The 21,641-nt window shown below is 44.5% G+C and overlaps 1 protein-coding gene across 1 annotated transcript in view; it reads left to right on the top strand.

Moving 5' to 3' along the window:
* Nucleotides 1–21,641, top strand: part of nmbr (neuromedin B receptor) — a 92,215-nt gene that overhangs the window by 33,738 nt on the left and 36,836 nt on the right. Inside the window, exon 3 of the mRNA XM_084952350.1 lies at nucleotides 4,867–5,082. Within this exon, the coding sequence (XP_084808476.1) occupies nucleotides 4,867–5,082 (216 nt within the window). The remainder of the gene's footprint in view (nucleotides 1–4,866; nucleotides 5,083–21,641) is intronic.

Genomic DNA, 21,641 nt, shown 5'->3' with positions numbered 1-21,641 from the left:
TCCCCAGAAGAAGATGGGGGACACATGTCTGAACCATGTAGCTCCAGCTCCCCTCAGGGCGCAGTGAATGCTGAGGCTGAGATCTGGGCCTCCGATACTGTCTCTACTGATCATGTTTTACCTTCAGTTTGTGTAAATTTGGAATCATGTTCTTTTGTTTCTTCTAAATCATTTCAGGATGGGGTGTTGGTTGGGAGTACTACTGATGTAGTAAGCTCACAGTCTGCACCACCACTGGCAGCCACAGCTCTATTAGACACTGTGTTAGCTGCACCTCCATTCATAGATGACTCAGAGTCTCTGACTAAGTCAGCTTCTGGTGGGGGGCTAGCTGGGGAATGCAGGACTGAGACTGCCAAATATCAGGCCGAGCCCCATGATTCCTGTCAGTCAGAGCATAATGAGGCTTCAATCCCCTCTGACAGCGTCACTTTTGATTTGTTTGTGACTAATGTGGTCACTGCTAAAGCTAATGGCTCTGTCAAACCAATCACAGAAGAGTTTATTCAGACTCTTGGCGTTAACCTAGTGCCAGCCGTCCCATCAGGAGTAAGTGTAACTGCGGTATGTGTAAGCACAGACTCTGATCAGGTTACAGGTCCACCACATGACTGCAAAATGAACGTGAATGAGTCTTCTTTGACCAGTTGTGCCGACTTAATGGATGTCCAGGAACCTAGCCATGAACTGATAAATCATGTTTCTATGAACGGTTCAGTTATAAATGCAGCTCATGTGGCCGAACTAGCCCCTTTGGTGAGTGAAACCCTGTCACAGGTGGAGACTGAAGAAACGTCACGTTGTCTTCCTGTGACAGAGGAAATGAACTGTACTGAGAGCCTTGGGGGTCCAACTTTCGAACAGGGTTTTTCCATAACAGTTAACTTGCTTGCTAGGAATGGCGAAACTTCCGCTAGAGATGATGCAGAGACTGTTACTGACTCTGGGCGATATTATGGGGTAGATACTGCCTGTGTGTCCAAGATTAATCAATGTAATTCTGGTGAGGGTGAGGCAGCCAATCTGAGTTTGTGTTTTTCTGCTTCTGAGTTAAAAGAACCAAAGACTGAGAATAAAGACTCTGACTTTATGTTTGTGAAGGAAAATGAAAATATGAATTTGGACGATGACAGGCAGACCTTTGAAAGGAACACACACCTAGTACTTGACTGCGACACCACTTTTTCTCAGACTGCCATGGACATTTCTATTCTGGGTTCTGAACCAGACGGTGAACAAATGAATAATGTTTTCAGGGGCGATCTGGTGGGAAATGAATCGTGTGCTGTTACATTAAATGTCCCAGAGAGTCAGCGGCATCTTTCTTTTGCTAGAGTAATGGCTCAGCCCCCTGTTCAGCTCTCTGTTTTGCCAGGGGTCTCCATAACTGCTCATCCTGCATCTGTAGCTGGATGCCTGGGTGTGCCACCTCGGCACCTCGCAGCACCCACGCTGCCTCATGCCACGTCAGCTGGAGGGCCCGAGGAGCCCGTCCAGCCTCATGCCACGTCAGCTGGAGGGCCCGAGGAGCCCGTCCAGCAGCCTTCCTCGTCAGGTGGTGGTTCAGGAGAACCACACCAGCCTCATGCCACGTCAGCTGGAGGGCCCGAGGAGCCCGTCCGGCCTCATGCCACGTCAGCTGGAGGGCCCGAGGAGCCCGTCCAGCCACCATCAGCTTCTGCGTCGCCCGATCCAGCCGCGGCCTCAGCTCCTGCGTCGCCCGGTCCAGCCGCGGCCTCAGCTCCTGCGTCGCCCGGTCCAGCCGCAGCCTCAGCTCCTGCGTCGCCCAGTCCAGCCTCGGCCTCAGCTTCTGCTTCGCCGTCGCCCGGTCCAGCTTCGGCCTCAGCTCCTGCTTCGCTGTCGCCCGGTCCAGCTTCGGCCTCAGCTCCGGCTCCGGCTTCGCCGTCGCCTGCTTCAGCTTCTGCTTCAGCTTCTGCTTCTGCTCCGCCTGGTCCAGCTCCGGCTTCTGCTTCTGCTCCGCCTGGTCCAGCTCCGGCTTCCTCTTCTGCCTCGCCTGGTCCTGCGGCTGCCACGCCTGCGTCGCCTGGTCCTGCGGCTGCCACGCCTGCGTCGCCTGGTCCTGCGGCTGCCACGCCACCTCGGGATTGCCGGCCACTTTCCAGGCCAGCCGCCGGACGTCATTGGTGTCGTGGACGGCCTCCTGATCTCTGTTACCGCAGTCTTCCTCACGGCCGGCCTCCGGAACTGTTTTACTTTGGACTCCTGTGCTGCCGCCCGCACGGTCGGCCCCCAGAACTGCTTGCCCGTCGCCACCGTTGCCGCCCGCACGGTCGGCCCCCAGAACTTTTTGGGGCTCGTGTTGGATTTAGTTTGATTTTGTCAGTTTTCCTGGACTCTCGCTCCTTGTTTTTTGTTGGTTTCCGTCCCTCCGTCCTGGACCCCCTCCGCCCGCCCTGGCCTGGTGCTGTGGTTTTGTTCTGTTTTTTCCTTTTGGGGCTGTCGGGAGCCAGCTCTTGGAGGGGGGGTACTGTCACGGTTCTGGGTCAGTTTGACCCAGTATTTAGAGTTATGTTTTGGTGTGTTTTTGCATTTTGGATTCTTTTCTTATAATGATGATTATGACTCTATGTTTCAGTTATTCTTGTTTAGGGATTAGTTCGTAGGTTTTTGTGTTCTCATGTTTATTGCAGGTTTAGTTCAGTGTCTAGTCTGTCTCTCTGTGTCGTGTCTGCGTTTTTGTTTAGTGGTGTCTTGTTTCCTGTTTTACTCTGAAGGTTCATGTTCCTGTCTTATGTCAGTGTTTCTAGCTTTGTCCCCCCTGTCTCATTAGGTCTTGTTCCTCCCAGCTGTGTTCCCCTTCTGTCTCTAATTCCTTGATGACTTCCTCAGTGTATTTAAGCCCAGTGTGTCTTTATGTCAGTGTCAGATCGTCTGTTATCCTCACCTTGTATTTTCGTAGTTTCCCTTATTGTGACACTGTGTTTCATAGCCTGCTTAGTTACTCTGTGTTATAGTTGTTCCATAGTTCCTTCACAGAGTGTCTTAGCCTTTTTAGTTTACACAGTGTTCTCTGTCTTCTTAGTTTTCCCAGTTTCAGTGTTCCCTAGTGTTTTTGTCATGCCTTCAGCCACAATAAAGGCTTGCCTTATTTTGGAAACCTAGTTCTGTCTCCACCGTGTCTGCTCTTGGGTCTACCTCATTCTTCACACCGGCGCACCCCGCCGTGACAGAAAGACCATCGTACGTATCATAAGTTTACCAGTCTTACAAATCGTCTTCATAAATACACATTCGTTAACCGTTTATTAATAGGACCTTTGAGCTCAATGGTAATTAATTAGTAGTGGAAATAATTTCTGGTACGTGTTACAGAAATGTAGCAGTGACAATAATATTGTATGCTGTGATCGTACTGGGCAATTAGTGATACAAAAAAACTGTTTTATCCTGTGAATAAAAGTATATGTTTTTGTCAATGTACCATGGTAATAACAGAAGCGAAACGCAATATTGTGTCAGGACAATTCACTATTTATGCACAATAAACAAAGGAGCATAGCGCGACAATTTCTGTTCAGCGCCAGACTTGCTTGTAACCTATATCACCAATTATGTTATGAAAAATGACGTATTAACTACTACAAAACACTGACCTTTGTGTAAATGCTTGGAGCAGACTAACATGTGAGCTGGAGTGTTCTGGGACATTATATTTGGTCTTTGAATGGCTGCAATCCAGGCCATCCGTCGGCTCTTTGTTACTTCAGAAACACTCAAACAATTTCTCTTCAACGACGTAATCCGATAACAACTGATCTCTTTACTCATCGGCTTCCAGTGGCTGTCATGCGACCGGCTATTGCAGTTAATAAGACTACAGCTTCTTGCCATTTTTTGTGTTTCCTTTTATCGCTGTGTAATGTAATTTCAATTGAAAGCCTGCGTGCGCTAGTACCTCTTGCCACGAGTTCCCAGAATCCTTTGCGGTTTTACCCCTGAATGACGTCACATTTTCAATCTCTATGGGGATCTGCCCGGCCCGGGAGCCGCTGCCAGTCCCCTTCGAGGCCTTCCCCAAACCGCAGCACCAGTTCATAGTTCATCGCTTATCGTTACTGAGGATGTGGTCCCAGCTAGTGAAGTACTAGTACAAGTATTAGAAAATTCTGCACTGGCCTCAGCATCAGACCCTCTGGAGAGAAATGTGCAATGTCATTGGAGTGTAAAACGCTGCAGAATAATGTGGTAAACGTTTCACTTTACAGTCCATGTTCCCCTCCTTTACCCGAACACGTCTTCACGCTCCCCCCTTGCCCCAGTGGCCACAGGCTGGGCATCGATCTGCTGCGTTTTCGTGCTGGGATGGTGGATGACGAGAGCTGATGAAATGTCTCTGCTCGCTGATGTAAGAAACGTATTAGGGCAATCTCACGCAGGGTGACACAAAACAACCAGGATCGTTGTTTCTGAGCGATTTATAGAATATTAACGTGCTGCGTTTCCTCTGTCATAGGAAACATTTAGTTTGTGTACCTGCTGCGTCCACGCTGTTGGAAACGAGTTTCTGCTTTTCATTCTGCCCCCTCCCATCCTGTATTTGTTATTTGTTTCCTTCTTGCTTCATTTCTCTTCACTGATTTTCTTTCTCTGTTTATCTGTTCTCTTTTTATTTCTCCTCCCTCGTCTTCATCACACTGAATACTTTTCTACATAATCTCCTCCTCTCCATCTCCTTGTTTCATTTCCTCATTCTTCCTTCAGCACTTCTCGGACATATTATTCATCTTAATGTGTCTAAGAACAAAAACACTTTCTGTTTTATTTCCTTTCCACTCCTCTCTTTTTCTTGCTGTCTCCTCTTTGTCCTCTCTCCTTTCCTAATTTCCTCTCCTTGTTTCCTCTCAGGGTCACAGGGACAACACAAATGTCACCTTTGTGAACTGCGTGCCCTACCCGCTGTCCAATCAGATGCATCCTAAGATCCACTCAGTGATGATCTTCCTGGTTTACTTCCTCATTCCTCTGGCCATCATCTCTGTGTACTACTACCACATCGCCCGCACGCTCATCAAGAGTGCCCATGACATGCCGGGGGAAGTCAGCGAGCACACCAAGAGACAGGTGACTGCTGGATGATGAGTGAATGAGTGAATGAGTGTCACGTCGTGCCATGGAGAATTTCTCTGGACCACAAAGAAAACATAAAACTGTGAAGTCACGCAGGAGCAAAGTGAGTTAATAGCCTCCTGTGATTTGTGAATCTTGGGGGAGATAAAGCTTCTGTAGTTATGTTTAGGTGAGATCGACTCGGACGTGATGCTTTTTGCACCCACACCTCCTGTTCTCGGCAGCTTTGGAGGCCTCGGTAAACAGCTTGGTCACGAGGGAGGCTCGGCGCAGGGCCTGCGCCAGCCGAAATGAGTAATCACTTTACACAAGCTTGATCTTCAAAGATGGAGGAGAGGTCAGGAGGAGGGGAAGGCTGAATTATTAAAGCCCAACCGGCAGCAGGTCAGATCAGGTGTACACACTCGGTGAAGGAGTGGCAGAGCTGGGAGTCTCTGCTGTGTCTCCAGAGCATATGCTGACAATAATCAGTGCTGATGGAAAGTCCAGTTTAATGTTCTTCATCACTCTAATGCAATCAGAGTCTGGTCATACTCACCACTCTGAGTTTCTCTTGAAAAGAAAAGTTTTTACTTCCTGTCTTTCCAGCCATCAGTCAGAACCGACACTTCCTGGAGGTTTTCCACATTAAAAGCCTGATTCTATGCGCCATCTGTAAGTCTTTTATTTTCCGTGAACTGTCTGTGCTGAGTGCAGTCAGTCACACCGTGAGTAGAGCTGTTAGCATTGACAGCAGAACCACTGACAGAGCTGACAGAGCCTGAGACAAGGTTCGTTTTGTTCTTTGGAGATTTGACTGGACAAAAACATTCAGATCAAACTCCGGCAGCTCTGACGCGCTTAATGTTGACTTTTTCTCTTCTCAGTAAGACTTTACCTGGAGTCACTGTGAAGGTTTCACTCATTTCAAGTGACAGAAATGGACGTTTCAAAGAAACTACATCAGACTAAACACACAAACTGGAGTTTATAAAGGTATAATGTGTGACAGAAATGTGTGTATCTCATGCATACTTCAGACCACATGCTGCTTTCACTCAGTTTGTGTTTCTGTAATCAGAGCTGATGTGTGTTTCCTTTTCATCTTCCTGATGCTGTCTTAACTGGAGGTGTACAAAGTGGTTTTATAAGGAGTAGAAACGAGCTCATGTGGATGGATGAGTTTCCAGTTTGTTCGTACACGACTCGGATTTGTTTCAGTTGAGTGAAACTTGATTTGGCAATGTCTCAGATCTCTCTCAACTTTGCATTTTTCTAATCACATTTAACTTCCGCTCAACTTGATTCGCCTCACTCTGGATCTGAACTGTCGTTGTTAAAACTTAGCCTGAGACGTGACAGTGACTGGCCTCAGACTTGGTCTGAGACTTTGTCTCTGGGAGCAATGCGTGTTCAGCAGGATTGGTGTTGCAAGCTGATATAAAGGCTAAGAATTTGTGCTCCCTCTGCTCATTTTTGTTTGTAGTCATACTATAAATCTAGTTTCATAAAAAGGAAAAACAAATAAGTAAATAAATCAACACAAAATTATAGCCAGTGATTTTTAGTTTGAGAGGAGTAATGAATTACAGTGGAACCAAGCCAGAATACTGTGTGTGTGAATGAGAGGGAGATGGGTGGGAAGATTAGCATGTAAGGAGTGGAGAGAGCGAGGGTGGATAAGCTTAAATACCTATTGGCGACTGTCAAGCCTTTGAGTCGCCAAGCAGCTGAATAGGGGAAAAATGTTGACACGCCCGCTGTTTAAAACATAAGTCAAAGTTCCAGGTTAAAACTCCTTTATTTGTTATCAAATCCTTAAAATCCGTAGAAAAACAGTGATCAAAAACATTCTAAGCTTGAGCGGTCAGCAAAAGTCGACTTCCCCCATCACCCACTCATTCACAAAAATTCCCTCAGGACGTGAACAGGTCAAAAGTCGCCTTGAGGCGACTTTTGTTGTGATTTGGCGCTATATAAATAAAATTGAATTGAATTGAATTGAACTATCACTATTACCGACACCACGTGACCCAAAGCTACGCCTATCCACAACATTCCGGCCCCTAATTATTACATTCTTACAGTAATAATTACACATCCAACACCATAACTCACGACACACACTTGATCATATCACAGACACCCAGTGAGACAACATAGCATACTCAAAAGTCCACCAAAGTTATTTTCTCATTTCTTCTCTTCTTTTCTTTTGTCTGCACATGGTCAGTTAGTCATAGGCCAGAGGTTACCAGCACTTAGCCTAAATATAGTCAGTCTGTGATGTACGTCTCATAACATTAAAGTCAATTCAAAGTTAGTTATGTCACACTGTGTCAAAAATGTCATCATCATGGGTCAGAGGCCTCCTGAAGAAGGCATATCTTTGTGATGGGTCTGCACACATGGCTGGTTGGGGTCTTAATCCAGACCTGACGCACAAGCCCCTTTTCATCTGGTGCAGCTCCAGTGACTCTCCCAATGATCCAGGAACCACGAGGTGCAGAATCATCCACTATAAGGACCACATCTCCAGGAACAAAGTTGCGTTTAATCCTTCCCCATTTCTGGCGCTGCTGAAGTTGTGGCAAGTACTCTTTAGTCCATCTTTTCCAAAACAGATCAGATATATATTGAACTTGCCTCCATCGTTTACGTGCGTAGAGATCGTCCCTCCGGAACAGGCCAGGTGGTAAAGACGGGTTGGACTTGAGAAGAAGGAGATGGTTTGGTGTTAAGGCTTCCAAATCATTCGGATCGGTGGATTCCAGCGTAATGGGTCTACTGTTGAGGATTGACTCCACTTCACAAAGAGCAGTTTGGAGCCCTTCCTCGTCCAAATGCTGTGTTTGGAGAGTGGAATTAAGGACCTTTCTGACAGAACGAATCAACCGCTCCCATGCTCCGCCATGATGCGATCCAGTTGGAGGATTAAAGATCCATTTCACTCCCTTCAAAGACACAGCATCAGAGATCTTTTCCTGATTCCACTGTTCCATAGCTCGTCTCAGCTCGCGCTCTGCGCCCACAAAGTTAGTCCCATTGTCTGAGCGCAGTTCTTGTACCTGACCTCGTCTTGCGATGAAACGTCGTAAGGCGTTAATGAAAGAGTCAGTGTCAAGGGATGAGGCAACCTCAATATGTACTGCTCTAATTGCCAAACAAGTAAAAATAACACCATACCGCTTCACAAGACTTCTCCCACGCTTCACTTCAAATGGACCAAAATAGTCCACTCCAACAAAGCTAAATGGGGGTTTCTCAGGGGTCACTCTGCTTTCAGGCAACTCAGCCATCTGCTGCTGGCCTGCAGCTCCATGAAACCTTCTGCAGGTCACACACCTTGACATGATGCTTCGAATCAAAGTACCAGCACCAGGAATCCAGTATTTTTGATGCAGTTTTGAGAGTATGTGGTTCCTTCCACCATGACCCACCTCTTTATGAATATGCTGTAGAATGAGATTAGAAATGTGAAGCTCTTTAGCGATTATGACAGGATGCTTGGAATCTTCTGACATGACAGCCCTACTGAGACGTCCGCCAACCCGCAGCACATCATCCTCCAAAACAGGATTCAACTTATATATGTGGCTGCTTCGTTTCACAGACTCTCCCCTTTGGAGACGAGAAATTTCTTCGGCATATCTTTTCCTCTGACAGAACTTAATTATTTGCATCTCAGCATCCTCAATCTCTCCCAATGAAAGAAAGCCATGCCAGAAATCAACCTTATGTTGAGCATCTTCAGACTGAATTGTATCAGATGCAGACTGGAAATGTTTCTTCTTGTGATGCAAAAGCAATGTCTTGAACCTCAAAATCCAACCCATCACCCTGATGAGACGAGTCCAGGATGAGGCACGATGGATTAAAAGGGTCAGAGGATGATCATCATCGTGTGCTTGTAAGACCTCGATGGCAGCAGACACCTTAACTTCAGGATCTTCATGTGGAAGTTCTTGCAAGTTTTCTGGGTTCACAGGCCAATTGTTCTCTGGCTGTGTAAGAAATGCAGGACCAGATATCCATTCAGTGTCACGTAAAAAGGTCTCTGCCTTCATACCTCTGGAGGCAAGGTCCGCAGAGTTATGTGTGGTGTTCACATACCTCCATTGGGAGGCACTAGAAGCCTTGAGGATTTCTGACACTCTGTTCGCCACAAAAACACGGAACCTGGAAATCTCATTGTTTATATATTTCAACACTGCGGTGCTGTCCGTCCAAAAGACAGAGTTTAGGAGAGGTAGTCTCAACTCCCTCCTCCACATTCTATCCATGCGAACTGCTACCACTGCTGCCGTCAATTCCATGCGAGGGATTGTGACTGATTTTAAAGGTGCCACCCTGGATTTTCCCATTATGAAGGAACTGTGCGTCTGTGAGCGACTGTTGTGCAGCAACAGGTAGGTAACAGCCCCATAGCCCTTCTCACTCGCATCTGCAAAGTGATGCAACTGAGCAGTGGTCGTTTGTCCAAAATCAGAAGGTTTTAAACATCGTCCGATGCTGATGTTGTTCAACAGATGCAATTCTTCTACCCAGCTTTTCCACTCTTGAGCAACTGCTGATGGTATAGCATCATCCCATCCTATCCCCCTCTGGCACAGATCTTGAAGGATTCTCTTGGCTGTGAAGATAACAGGAGCAAGGAACCCCAGTGGGTCATAGAAGGAGCTTACTGTGGATAGGATTGCTCTCCGAGTCAATGGTCTGTTTGGGATGGATATGCAGAACTTAAATGCATCTGACTGCAGGCACCACTTCACTCCCAATGCCCGCTCAACAGGTAAAAGGTCACAATCCAGGTCTAGGTCCTTAACTTCATTTGCTCTTTCCTCCTCAGGTATAACTGCCAAAACGCTGCGGCTATTGCTGATCCACTTTGTTAAGCAGAAACCACCCTTGGCGCAAATGTCTCTGAGGTCTGAGTAAAGATTGATGGCTTTTTCTTCAGAGCATATTGAAGTAAGGCAGTCATCCACATAAAAACTATACAGAATGGTGTCAATCACCTGCTGGCTGAAGTATGCTTTGTTGTCCTCTGCGCATTTCCGCAGGGCGTAGTTAGCACAGCTCGGAGAGGACGTTGCCCCAAACAAATGAACACCCATCCTGTACTCCTGCATGCTCTGATTGAAGTCACCACCGGGCCACCAAAGAAACCTCAAAAGGTCAGCATCTTCCTCTGGCACATGCACCTGGTGAAGCATAGCCTCGATGTTAGACATCAAAACAATAGGCTCTTTTCTGAACCTCGTCAGTACGCCAACCAAACTGTTTGTTAAGTCAGGACCACTCAGGAGCTGCGCATTAAGAGAGACACCCTGGAATGATGCTGCACAGTCAAAGACGACGTGCATCTTCCCCTTGGTAGGATGGTAAACCCCATGGTGAGGGATATACCAAAGCTTCCCATCACTGCGCTCTAATTCTGCGACTGGGACTCTCTTTGCATATCCTCTAGATATAAGATCTGTCATGAAGGCAGTGTAGTCTTTGTGAAAGTCTTTATCTCTGATGAACCTTTTCTTGAAACCTAAGGCTCGTTGCTCAGCAATTGCACGGTTGTCAGGCATTCTTATGTCTCGGTCTTTCAGTGGCAGGGCAATGCTGTAGTGCCCATCCCCCAAAGTCACCGTCTTGCTGGCCAATTCCAGGAACTTCAAGTCTTCCTTTGACAGCCCCATCTGTTCATCATCGCTGCTCTCAGGAAACTCCATCTTGAACTGCTGTTTCCATAGCTTGTCCAGTGTGACAGCAGAAACTCTGTTGGCAGTAACTGTTGCCAAACATCCTGGCCTTCCACAGCATTCTCGATTAAGTGGCCCATTCACTGTCCAGCCAAGCACAGTCCTAATGGCAAAAGGTCCATCACCTACACTCCGGATGACCTCCAAAGGTTCTAGAGCTCTGGGCATATTCATGCCAATCAAAAGCTCCACATTGGCCTTAATTTCTGGCAAATGAACATGCTTCAAATGTGGCCAGTCATCCAGGTCCTGTTGATTTGGGATGTTACCAGTATCTACAGGCATTTTATGCTGAGTGAAGAGGTTAGGCATATCACAGTACATGTCACTGTCCAATCCAGCAACTTCAAGTTCAGGTACAATGAAACTGTCCACCACTTTCTCCTGTCCCATGGTGCGCAGGAGAATCTTTGTCCTCCTCCCAGCAATATTCAGCTTGTCCATAAGACCCACTGTACAAAAGGATGCTGAACTCCCTTGGTCCAGAAAGGCATACGTTTCCACTATTCTTTGACCTCTCTTTGATTTTACTTTAACTGGCACAATGGCAAGCTTACAGTCCTGTTCACCGGCCCCAGTAAGACCACTAGTCTGGATCGTAACAGGAATGTTATCTGCCTCATTATTAGGTTTGACTTCATTCTTCTCTTTGTGGTGAATATGGAGTATACTTGCATGTCGGAGACCACAGATTTTACATGAAAGGCGTTTTCTGCATTCTTTGCTTATGTGCCCAGTACACAAACAGCCAAAACAAATGCTGTTCTTTTTAAGAAAAGAAATCTTCTCATTATGAGGTTTCTTATCAAGCAGAGCAAATGACTCCAGTGTGTGTCCGCCTTTGCAGAAAAAACAAGCCTTCACAGTGCTGTGATGATCTTGAGCCCCTGTCTGATTCTGTCTCTCGACATCAGAGACTGTTGTGGCGAAGCTACTTCCTTTAGCTCTTAGATGAGGAGAACGTTTCCCTCCATTGCTGCCCTTGGCTGCTAGATGTGTTGCTGGAACGTCACATAGATTTCCAAAGACGGGATCTGTTGCAATTTTAACTTGACGCTCAAGGAAGGAAACAATGTCAATGAATGCGGCTCTGCGATGTTGCCTCTCCTGAATGTCACATGCTACTGTTCGCCATTTGTCTTTTAACTTATATGGCAGTCTTCTAATCACAGCAAGCATATTGGCAGGTGTATTTAATTCAGAGAGATCATTAATCTCTTCCATTGCATTGCAGCATCCACGTAAGAACAAACAATATGCCTGAAGAGCTTTTCCATCTTCCGATCTAATCAGTGGCCATGAGTGAACTTTGTTCAAATAAGCAGATGCAATCACATGTCCATTCCCAAAGTGCTCATACAGCAGAGTCTTTGCCTTTACATATCCAGCCCTTCCAGACATATGTTGACAGCTTTTAACAAGTTCATTGGGCTGCCCCTTGGTGTGCTGTGCAAGATAATGCAGGCAGTCGCCAGTATCGCCAGTCTTTGTTTCTATGACCTGTTCAAACGAGCGCATAAAGGCCTGAAAATGTAAAGGGTCACCATCAAAGGTTTGAATCTCCCTTTTGGGCAGTGAAGAAAGACTTTGCTGATGGACCAACATACAAGTTAATTCATTTTGTTTTTCCATAATGGACAACAGATTTTCATTGGCTACTGGATGAGCAGCTTGTGGCTTAGGCAAAGGTGGAATTGATCCAAAAGCGTCAGAAGGCCCCATAAGAGCGGGTGCAGGCCTTTCCCTTTTCATATTCTGTTGCACTGTTTTTACTTGAAGCTCTGCATTCCCAGTGATTGCATTTCCTTTTGCAAGTGTCTGTGGAACAAAACTCTCTGCATCCGCATTAAGAATTTCAAGGCTGTTTCCCTTTGTTTTAAAATATGATTCCATTCCATTAGATTTCCGTGAAGCGACGCTCCGCATAGTGGATCCAGTTCTCAGCACGTTCACCTTTGCAACAGTTGCAGCTATGTCCGCTCCAAGCTGAAATTGTTCTTTCTTTCTTCTCAATTGTTCCTCTTGTTCTTCAAGAGAGTGTTTTTCTTTCAGCATATGTTGACGTGTGAGCAAGGCGGCCATTTCAGCTTCTGCCCTGAGACGTGCAGATGAAGTAGATGATACTCTTGAGCTTGACCTACTGCCTTGATTTGACACACTGTCGGATGGCAACACGTCATCATTAACATCATTCTGAGGATTAAGAGATGATTGAGGTTCTTTTCCAGTGTGCTCTCGCACCTCCACTTCTCCTCCCAGGGAAGTTTCCTGTGACTGTGCTTTGTCAGATGATGGCCTCCCCGAACGTTTATCAGTTTCAGAAAGCCATATCTTAACATCCTCCATAAACCCTTTATTGTATTTAGCGATGCTTGAGAACCATGTATTTTGTTTATCTTTCTCATCAAATGAGATTAGAGAAAGTAAAGATTCATGCAATGCACTGGCATCCTTAAACAGGTGTGTTAACTCATCAAACTGTTTTTTGACTTGTGAATGATTTTTATCATCTTTCATTAGCTCTTTAAGAGACATAATAACACTTTTCATTTCGTTTACATGCCTTTTCCGATCTGTTTGGATGGCTTCAATTTTGTTTGCAAGAGCTTTCTCAGTGAGGGAAATTAATCTTTTATCCTTTTCAGTTTTTCCAATAACAGATGCAGCCTGCGATCCACTCATTTTAAGCATTCAACATAAGCAGCATGCCAAAATCCAAAACAAAGGCAACAGCAATTCCTTCAAACTCAGTTGAACGCCTGCAGAGCCACAGCACACACACACACCAAATCCAACAGCAAACGTAGCGGTGGGCATGTCACAAAAACATCTTCGTATGGTCAGAATCCAAACTGCGTTCAAACAAACAACACGCAGCACAAAAACACAGTTTACATACCACCGTCGTCTTCTCCTTATCTGTCAGACTAGCCGATTTTATGGGTGTAGTGGCGGCGGTGTGTGGGCTCGCGTCGGCGTTTATTCAGCGCTGATTGCGGGAGGCTCCATTGCCGTCGCACATTGTTGCTGACAAATATTGGCGACTGTCAAGCCTTTGAGTCGCCGAGCAGCTGAATAGGGGAATAATGTTGACGCGCCCGCTGTTTAAAACGTAAGTCAAAGTTCCAGGTTAAAACTCCTTTATTTGTTATCAAATCCTTAAAATCCATAGAAAAACAGTGATCAAAAACATTCTAAGCTTGAGCGGTCAGCAAAAGTCGACTTCCCCCATCACCCACTCATTCACAAAAATTCCCTCAGGACGTGAACAGGTGATATAGCAACCACTATTACTATTACCGACACCACGCGACCCAAAGCTACGCCTATCCACAACAATACCTGTGCTCAGCCTTTTGCTCTTCACACAGACTGTCCACCTGCAAGAAGCCAAAACCTGCTCAAACATTGATTGGTCAAACACGACTCAGAAAATACCAATAAATCTGTCTTACCAGCCGATTCTGCAAATGACATTTGATTTGTATTTATTAATTTTAGTTTTATTTATATTGTAACAAATCACAACAACAGTCCCCTAAAGGTGCTTAATATTGCAAGGTAAAGACCTCAGTGATACGAAGAAAACAGAGAAAACCCCAACAATCGTATCACCCCAGTCTTGAGACTCTTGTATCTCCATGACCTGAACACACTTTCGCTTAACTCACTTCATTCTGCCTCAAATCTGAGTCATGATTAATGGAACTAAAGTTAACCTGTGTGAAGAGACCCTGGCTCAAGTACCATCCACTTGAATGATGCAGGTGATAACTCTTCTAGTTTAGCTACTATCTGTGTGCAAACACACAGACATGTTTTTCATGAAGGAGTTTAATAAGTGAACGTGCCATCTTCCGGCTGCAGGCCTGAGCCTCGATGAACTCAGGGTTAGTGCAGTCCCTGCCTCCTGAATCAGCTCCTGACACAGGAGGAGGACAATTACAGTGTGGCCCTGAAACATGAAAAACACTAATGATCTGCAGGGTTGTGAAGCACAGATGTGTGCAATTTGAACAATGATATAAATAAACAGCTTGTTAGAACAAATGATAGATAACCAAAATGTCCCCGAGCCCGTGGTTTAGGAAAAAACGAGGACAAAATTTGACCCAGTGCTTTTCTGGGTCATCACTGGCTGTTTGTCTTCAGCTTCCATTCAACTGTTACTGTGAGAGACACTCCAATCAATGTGCAGAATAAATACAGAGTTTCCATCCTCATCAGCTAAAGGCAGAGTTAGACCTCCCCTGTGGGGGTTTGTCCCTGAAACACTCGGATGCACACACTGACAGCAGATATCACAACTTACTGCTTCCTGTTGGTCAGAGCAGTGACTTCTAAACTCTGCTGTTGGTTTATGAAGCGCTTGGTAGTTTAAGGCTGAAACTCGTTTATGAAGTTTAACTTTGGTCTGGTTGCTGCTGTATTTTATTACATTACATCTACATATTCAAATCCTGCGTCTTGTACTCAAAGCCATAAAATACTTTTTTCCATTTTGCAGGGGTTCCAGTCGAGTTTGCACAATGTGAAAACACAGACGGCTCAAATGTTGAGCTTCCACATGCCACAGAAAAATTAGGAGGTTGTCTGTATATGCCAAAAAAAGGAATTAAACTAACAAAAGAATTTATATTAAAATGTTTAAAAGCCAGAATCATCATGTCAACCCAACCAACTTCAAGCTCTACTCATCAGCCTCATCAGGCCCTTCATGTTTTCTAGCAAGCAGGTTGCTGTTGTTGTGGTCCCTGATATAAATAAGCTGCTTCCATGGAGAGGATCTTCTCTCACGGTCGGACTGGAGCGGCTGATTTTAGGCCTGGTTCTGCTCTGCAGGGTCGGTCTGAACAGGAGCTGGAGCGGATGAGAAGAGGTTTATGTGCACAACACGGATGAGAGAATCACCTCAGAATAAGCTAATCACGTTATTTATCACAAAGTATTTGACAAATATAATTTCTGTAGGAGAGACTTATATAAGGCATTATTTAATAATTCAATGAGGAAAGCGTGCACTGAAGGGAGCCTGCTCTCCACCACCACAGTCAGACTTTCGGTCTGTTGGAAACACTGCGGTCTTTTTAACTTGATCTTTATGTGGGAGGAGATGCAGCTGCTCATTTTGCTGCAGTAAGGTCAGGAGCCTTTAAAAGGGACTCACAGAGGCACACCTTAGGGCGTTTTTACATGCCTGGCTCGTTTAATCTGGTCAAATCAAAGTGAAAAATCCAAGAGAACCAAAAACGTTATTGATGTGTCAGATGTGTCAGGGCTAGTTGCTAGCCCGTGTTGACCTTTAGACATCTCAGGCACTTCGCCACACCCCAGAATGTAAAGCCTACGTACCAGGCATGTTCTTGGTCATATCGAGGTCAGATCACATTCCCACCGTAAGAGAACTTCTCTGGAGTTCATCTGGTCTTGATGTAGTTGTTTTGTCCACGCCAGGGTGCGATTACCATACTCGCATCTGCACAAACAAACCAAAGTTTGAATTAAATGGACTGTAGAGTCTCTTTTCTATCTTTGCCTTTTATTCCTTATGTTAGTCTCACACATGGCTGTAATGTAGATGACGAGCATACTTTTGGACACGTGATGCTAATGCTGACGATGATTAAATCAGGCGAGAGAAAATAGACCGTCACGCACCCCAAAGTCAGAAATTTGCAGTATTAAACTCTCCTTAACTTCTTCCTGCACGTCTGTGTCGGTCTTGTCATATTGTGCAAGTCAACTAATTCAGCTCATTACAGCTGAATCCATCCGTTCCTTCATGAGGGGGACTGATATTATCAGCACTACAATAAATGGGGGAAAACCTTTTCTCACCCCGCCCGTATCTTCACATCTACAGGAGCGCAAAGACATCATTAACTGCAAACACATCAATCCCAAACCCGCCTACTGTCTTATCAGAGGGCAGAGTTAATTCATTATGTTCACCCAAGATAAGAAATACATCAGAGGGCAATCGCGCGCACACACACAGACACACACACACACACATAGCAGCTGGAAAACTGAATTTAAAAACCACATCATTGACCAAACATCGCTGTATTGATTTTTGGTTGTTTTTGTTTTTTGATGTTGTTCATTTAGACACATTTTGTGTGGACCGAAAATATAAACTGCTTCAGAGAAATCCCTCATGGCATTGCTGTGAGCTGATTCACATTTTCTGGAGATTAATGCAGCCCCCAACTTTGTGTCGGGCAGCTGGAACTATTAATATCAAAAGAAAACAAATGGCTCATACAGCCCAGTCAGGAAAAACATGGTGAAGACAAGAACATTATTTCCATTTTCTGTGTGGCTCTGTTCAGACATCGGTGGGTTGCAAAGCTGCTTGTAGCGGTGACCTGTGGAGAGACTAAGGCAAACATCTTGGCCTACTTTGATTAATGCTGTGCTTACATTTAATCTGTGTGATGCTTTAAACAAGCCAACACAGAAACCAAAAGTTTAGGAAGACCCCCATTGATGCAAACATCTGGAACTGACTGACTGATAAATGAGAGCTCATCTGCCCAGGACAAAGACACCTTAGAGATGTTGTCTTCAGTGTCTGCTCTATGACAGATATTCTGAAATGGTCTGGTTTTTGTATCACTGCCCCACCAGAGTCATAAGTGGCTGGTTTAAATTCCTGAAACTGCACCTACCTCTCAAAACTACTAACTGCTCATCCACACAGAGCTCAGAATCAGGGGGATCAGATTTGGATAACTGGGCTATGAACGAGTTTGTCCATCCATGGTCTACCTCTCTGCTCTGGCTGTCAGAGCGCATACATTTCAGGATATTCAGTTTTTTAATTTGTCGTGAGTATATTTAAATTTGGGTTTCTGTTGAGGTTTTCTTACTTCAGGTGTTTGAAATTTATTTCTGTTTATTTGATGTCTGTGCTCCTGCTTTGATTTATTTGTTCTACTACAATGCAATTTCCTGTGACATCTTTGAGTTCTTGATTATTCTGCTGATGAGTTTCAGTGTTGCACCATGTTTCGTTTTAGTTTGGGCTCCCTCTGAGTTTTTCAGTGTGTTCCTCCTAGTCCTAACCGCACCTCTGTGTATAAATAGTCCCAGCCACTTCTCTGTGCATAAATAGTCCTAACCGCTCCTCTGTGCATAAATAGTGCTAACTACCCCTCTGTGTATAAATAGTGCTAACAACGCATCTGTGTATAAACAGTCCTAACCACTCCTTTGTGTATAAATAGCCCTAAAATGGCTCCATCAGTGTTAGATTCCTTGTCTGTGCTCCTTGTGGTATCTGTCTGCTCCTCACGTTTTCTTGGGTTACGTTTTTTTGTTTGTTTGTTTTTACTTTGAAAACAGCCAATGAATGGCTCACTTAACATCCTGGATTTGGATCCTCCTCTGCTTACTCCACAGCACTTTCTGAATCTTGTTGTAGTTCTGTTAGCTGTGGTTCATTTTGAAACAGCAGCTGTTAGTAGAAAATTGCAGTACAACCTAAGCCCATGATGTGAAATGATATACAGGGTGGGCCATTTATATGGATACACCATAATAAAATGGGAATGGTTGGTGATATTAAAGTCCTGTTTGTGGCACATTAGTATATGTGAGGGGGCAAACTCCTCAAGATGGGTGGTGACCATGGTGGCCATTTAGAAGTCGGCCATCTTGGATACAACTTTTGTTTTTTCAATAGGAAGAGGGCCATGTGACACATCAAACCTATTGGTAATGTCACAAGAAAAACAATGGTGTGCTTGGTTTCAATGTAACTTTATTCTGTAAGTGTTTTCTTTTTTTAAGCTGAAGTTTCTCATGAAACCTTTGATGTTAAACACAGAGAACTCATTACATGAAAGCTTTCATTTTTGTCCCTTTAGCCCAGCAGCTTGACTTTCATTTTCATGTGACAGTTGAGTGACAACTCCAGAATAACAAAAGGATGGTGTGCTTTTTGACAATATTCTCTTTGAGATTAGGCTGCAGATCAATCCGATGTGAGGGAATTACAGCCATCAGCCTGGCAGGTTGCATTGAACTTTCTGGTGGCACTTGTCAGTGTCACCATCTAAAAGAAACACAAAATAACTTACATCAGTTTTTCTTCATCAATTCGGAGGTCTAAAAATGACAAAAAAATGGTAATTATTTAGCTATACAGAGCTTTCCAGTGCTTTCCAGAATTTACATCGATTTATTTTCAGAAGTTGAGGGTCAACTGAGGTTTTTTATGAATTGTTTTATGTAAAGAAATGCCCACTGTGAATGAAAGCTCACAGTTACCCACACAGGTGCACATGCAGAGTAAAACTACTGAAAAAGTCCTGTATGTATTGGCTGCTAAGCCAATTCTCACAAATGATTGGAAGTGTCATCTACCCATTGTTGTAATTAAGGAGAAAGGAAATGAGGAAGTCAGGTGACATCACTGCAAAGCCACAAAGATGACTGTTATTTGCTATAGCGAGAAAGTCGGGGTGGATGGATGGGTCAGCCTTCACGCTTCCTCTAAATTTAATGAAGTACTCATTTCAAACCAAACTCTGTTCTTTCTCTAACCCTAATCTTTTTTCACGTCTGTCTGAAGCAGACCCCACATAATAACACAAAACAGACATCTAGCTACTTTCTAGCTTAGTTTACCTTTCCCCTTTGGCTAGTGAGTGAAAAACATAGTTTTTGGTCATTTTTGGGGGGCTTTTCAAAATGTAACTCATGGCAACTTTACTACATGTTTTAGTTAAACTTGGACACGAAGGGGGAAAGAAACAAGTGTAATTACATACAATCTAATTTTCTGTTGTAGCTTGTTTCAGCTGTGTAGTTCTGCAGCACATTAACAACTTGAATCACTGCAACTGACAGCTGATTGACAGCTGCAGAATTGAGCAAAATAATGCGCGAGGTGGGTAAGAGGAACTGGAACACTTGTTTCCAGTGTCAGCGCTGACGTGTGGCTGCTGTGGAGGATACAAGCCTGAAGCAAATCATGAATGAGGCTGGGACCATCACTGCACTGACTCGACTTGCAGCATTAAAAATAAATATAAAAATAAATAGAAGACAATAGAAGAAATATAGACTTTCTCAGGACTCAGTAGACATCGAGCAAGAAAAGGATGAAACTCGTGAATAAGAGTGAAGTATTGAAAGTCTCAAGGATTTGGTTCAAGATATGTATAAAGTTATGGAAAATAATTATATTCTGTAGAAAAGAGAGAGTTTGATGATGTTTTACTTCTTGTGTTTAAAGCCTCTTAGTAAGACTATCACGAGTAAGACCAAATGTGGCTGAGGTCAGGATACAGTGCAGGGCAGCCATATTTACTGCACTAGCCTAGAAAAACACGTTTCCATATGGAGTCCATCCTGTGTGTGAATGATGGAGGATGAACATGACGTGCTGCAAACAAAGAAAGAAGTGTTTGAACACTGATGATACGAGCACAAAGAAAATAAACCTGCCTGAAAACCTGTGATGAAGAAGAGCAGGAGCAACATCAGCAAACTACATGAGCTGCCGTCACATAGTTTAAAGTTATAGTGGTGTCGATGGGCTGGTAAAAGAAGTAAACCGTATCAAGATCTGCACCAGACGAGTATTTGGAAGGTCTTTGCTTTCTGTGACTGAGGTTTGAGAAAGATCATGATTACAGGTGAGAAAAAGGTAACTGTTAACAGCAGGTTTCTGACTGAAGTTGTCCTCATTGTCACGGTGTGTGATGGCAGACTGTAGGGATGTGAGGAAATTGGACCCAAATGCAGGACGTGGTGCAATGAAAGCAGTGTGTCTATTTACAGTGAAGTAAATATTACACAACAATAAATCCCCGTACATTCCCTCTACTCCCGTGCTGTGTTTTCTTCCCAATAAGTCTGTGCTCTATGCTCTCTGCTCCTCTGTGTCCGCACACCCTGTGCTGCCCTCTTGTGTTCCACGCTCCTCCTGAGGGGAAATAACAGAGGCAGCCATTGAGACACTTAATTCCAGCAGGCACACACTTAGGCTACGTTCACACTGCAGGCGAAAGCGCATCAAATCCGATTTTTTTGACCCTATGCGACCCATATCTGATCATGGTATGACAGTGTGAACAGCACAAATCCGATATTTTCAAATCCGATCTGGGTCACTTTTGTATGTGGTACTGAATCCGATACATATCCGATGTTTTAGAAAGCGACTGCTGTTTGAATGGTCATGTCGCATTAAATCCGTCTTTTACGTCACTGACACAAGACAGACGCCAATTATCAGCTCTGGAGAAGCACCCGAGAAGACATTGCGAACGCTTCCTGGCCATCCAGCGTAGATGTCAGTGAAACTGTTGGGAAGACAACGTTGGAGAAACGTGAACATTTTATTTGTACTGTATAATCTGCAGATTCTGACAGAAATCTGCAACTATCCTTTGAAGCACCGCTCCTCTAAAACAGCAATAAGGATAATTATTAGGTTATTATTATTTAAATAACAACATAACAAAAATTGGGAAACGTAAAGACCGAAGTCTTTATATTAAGGGCCATCAGTCAAACAATATTGTTTGCTCTTGGTCTAAACAGAACGTGTTGTGGGTGACGTCTTCTTTTGCGCATGCGGGCCGCTTTGAGGGTTCACACTAGAGCGCGTTTGCTGTCGCATTTTATTTGTAGTGTGAACAAGCAGACAAAAAATCGGATTTGATCAAAAAATCGGAATTGAGCATTAAGACCTGCAGTGTGAACGTAGCCTGAACTGAGCTAGAAGACTGATGCAGAGTCTCACGCAACAATACAGCATTAAGGAGCGCTCAGCTACACTATTAAGTAGCTCCCCGACGA

Source organism: Perissodus microlepis, chromosome 15 (genome assembly GCF_051167445.1).
Source record: "Perissodus microlepis isolate ML-2025 ecotype Zambia chromosome 15, ASM5116744v1, whole genome shotgun sequence".
Classification (NCBI taxonomy): Eukaryota; Metazoa; Chordata; class Actinopteri; order Cichliformes; family Cichlidae; genus Perissodus; species Perissodus microlepis.
The sequence above is the reverse complement of the archived record's forward strand: the minus strand, read 5'-3'. Positions and strand labels throughout refer to the sequence as shown.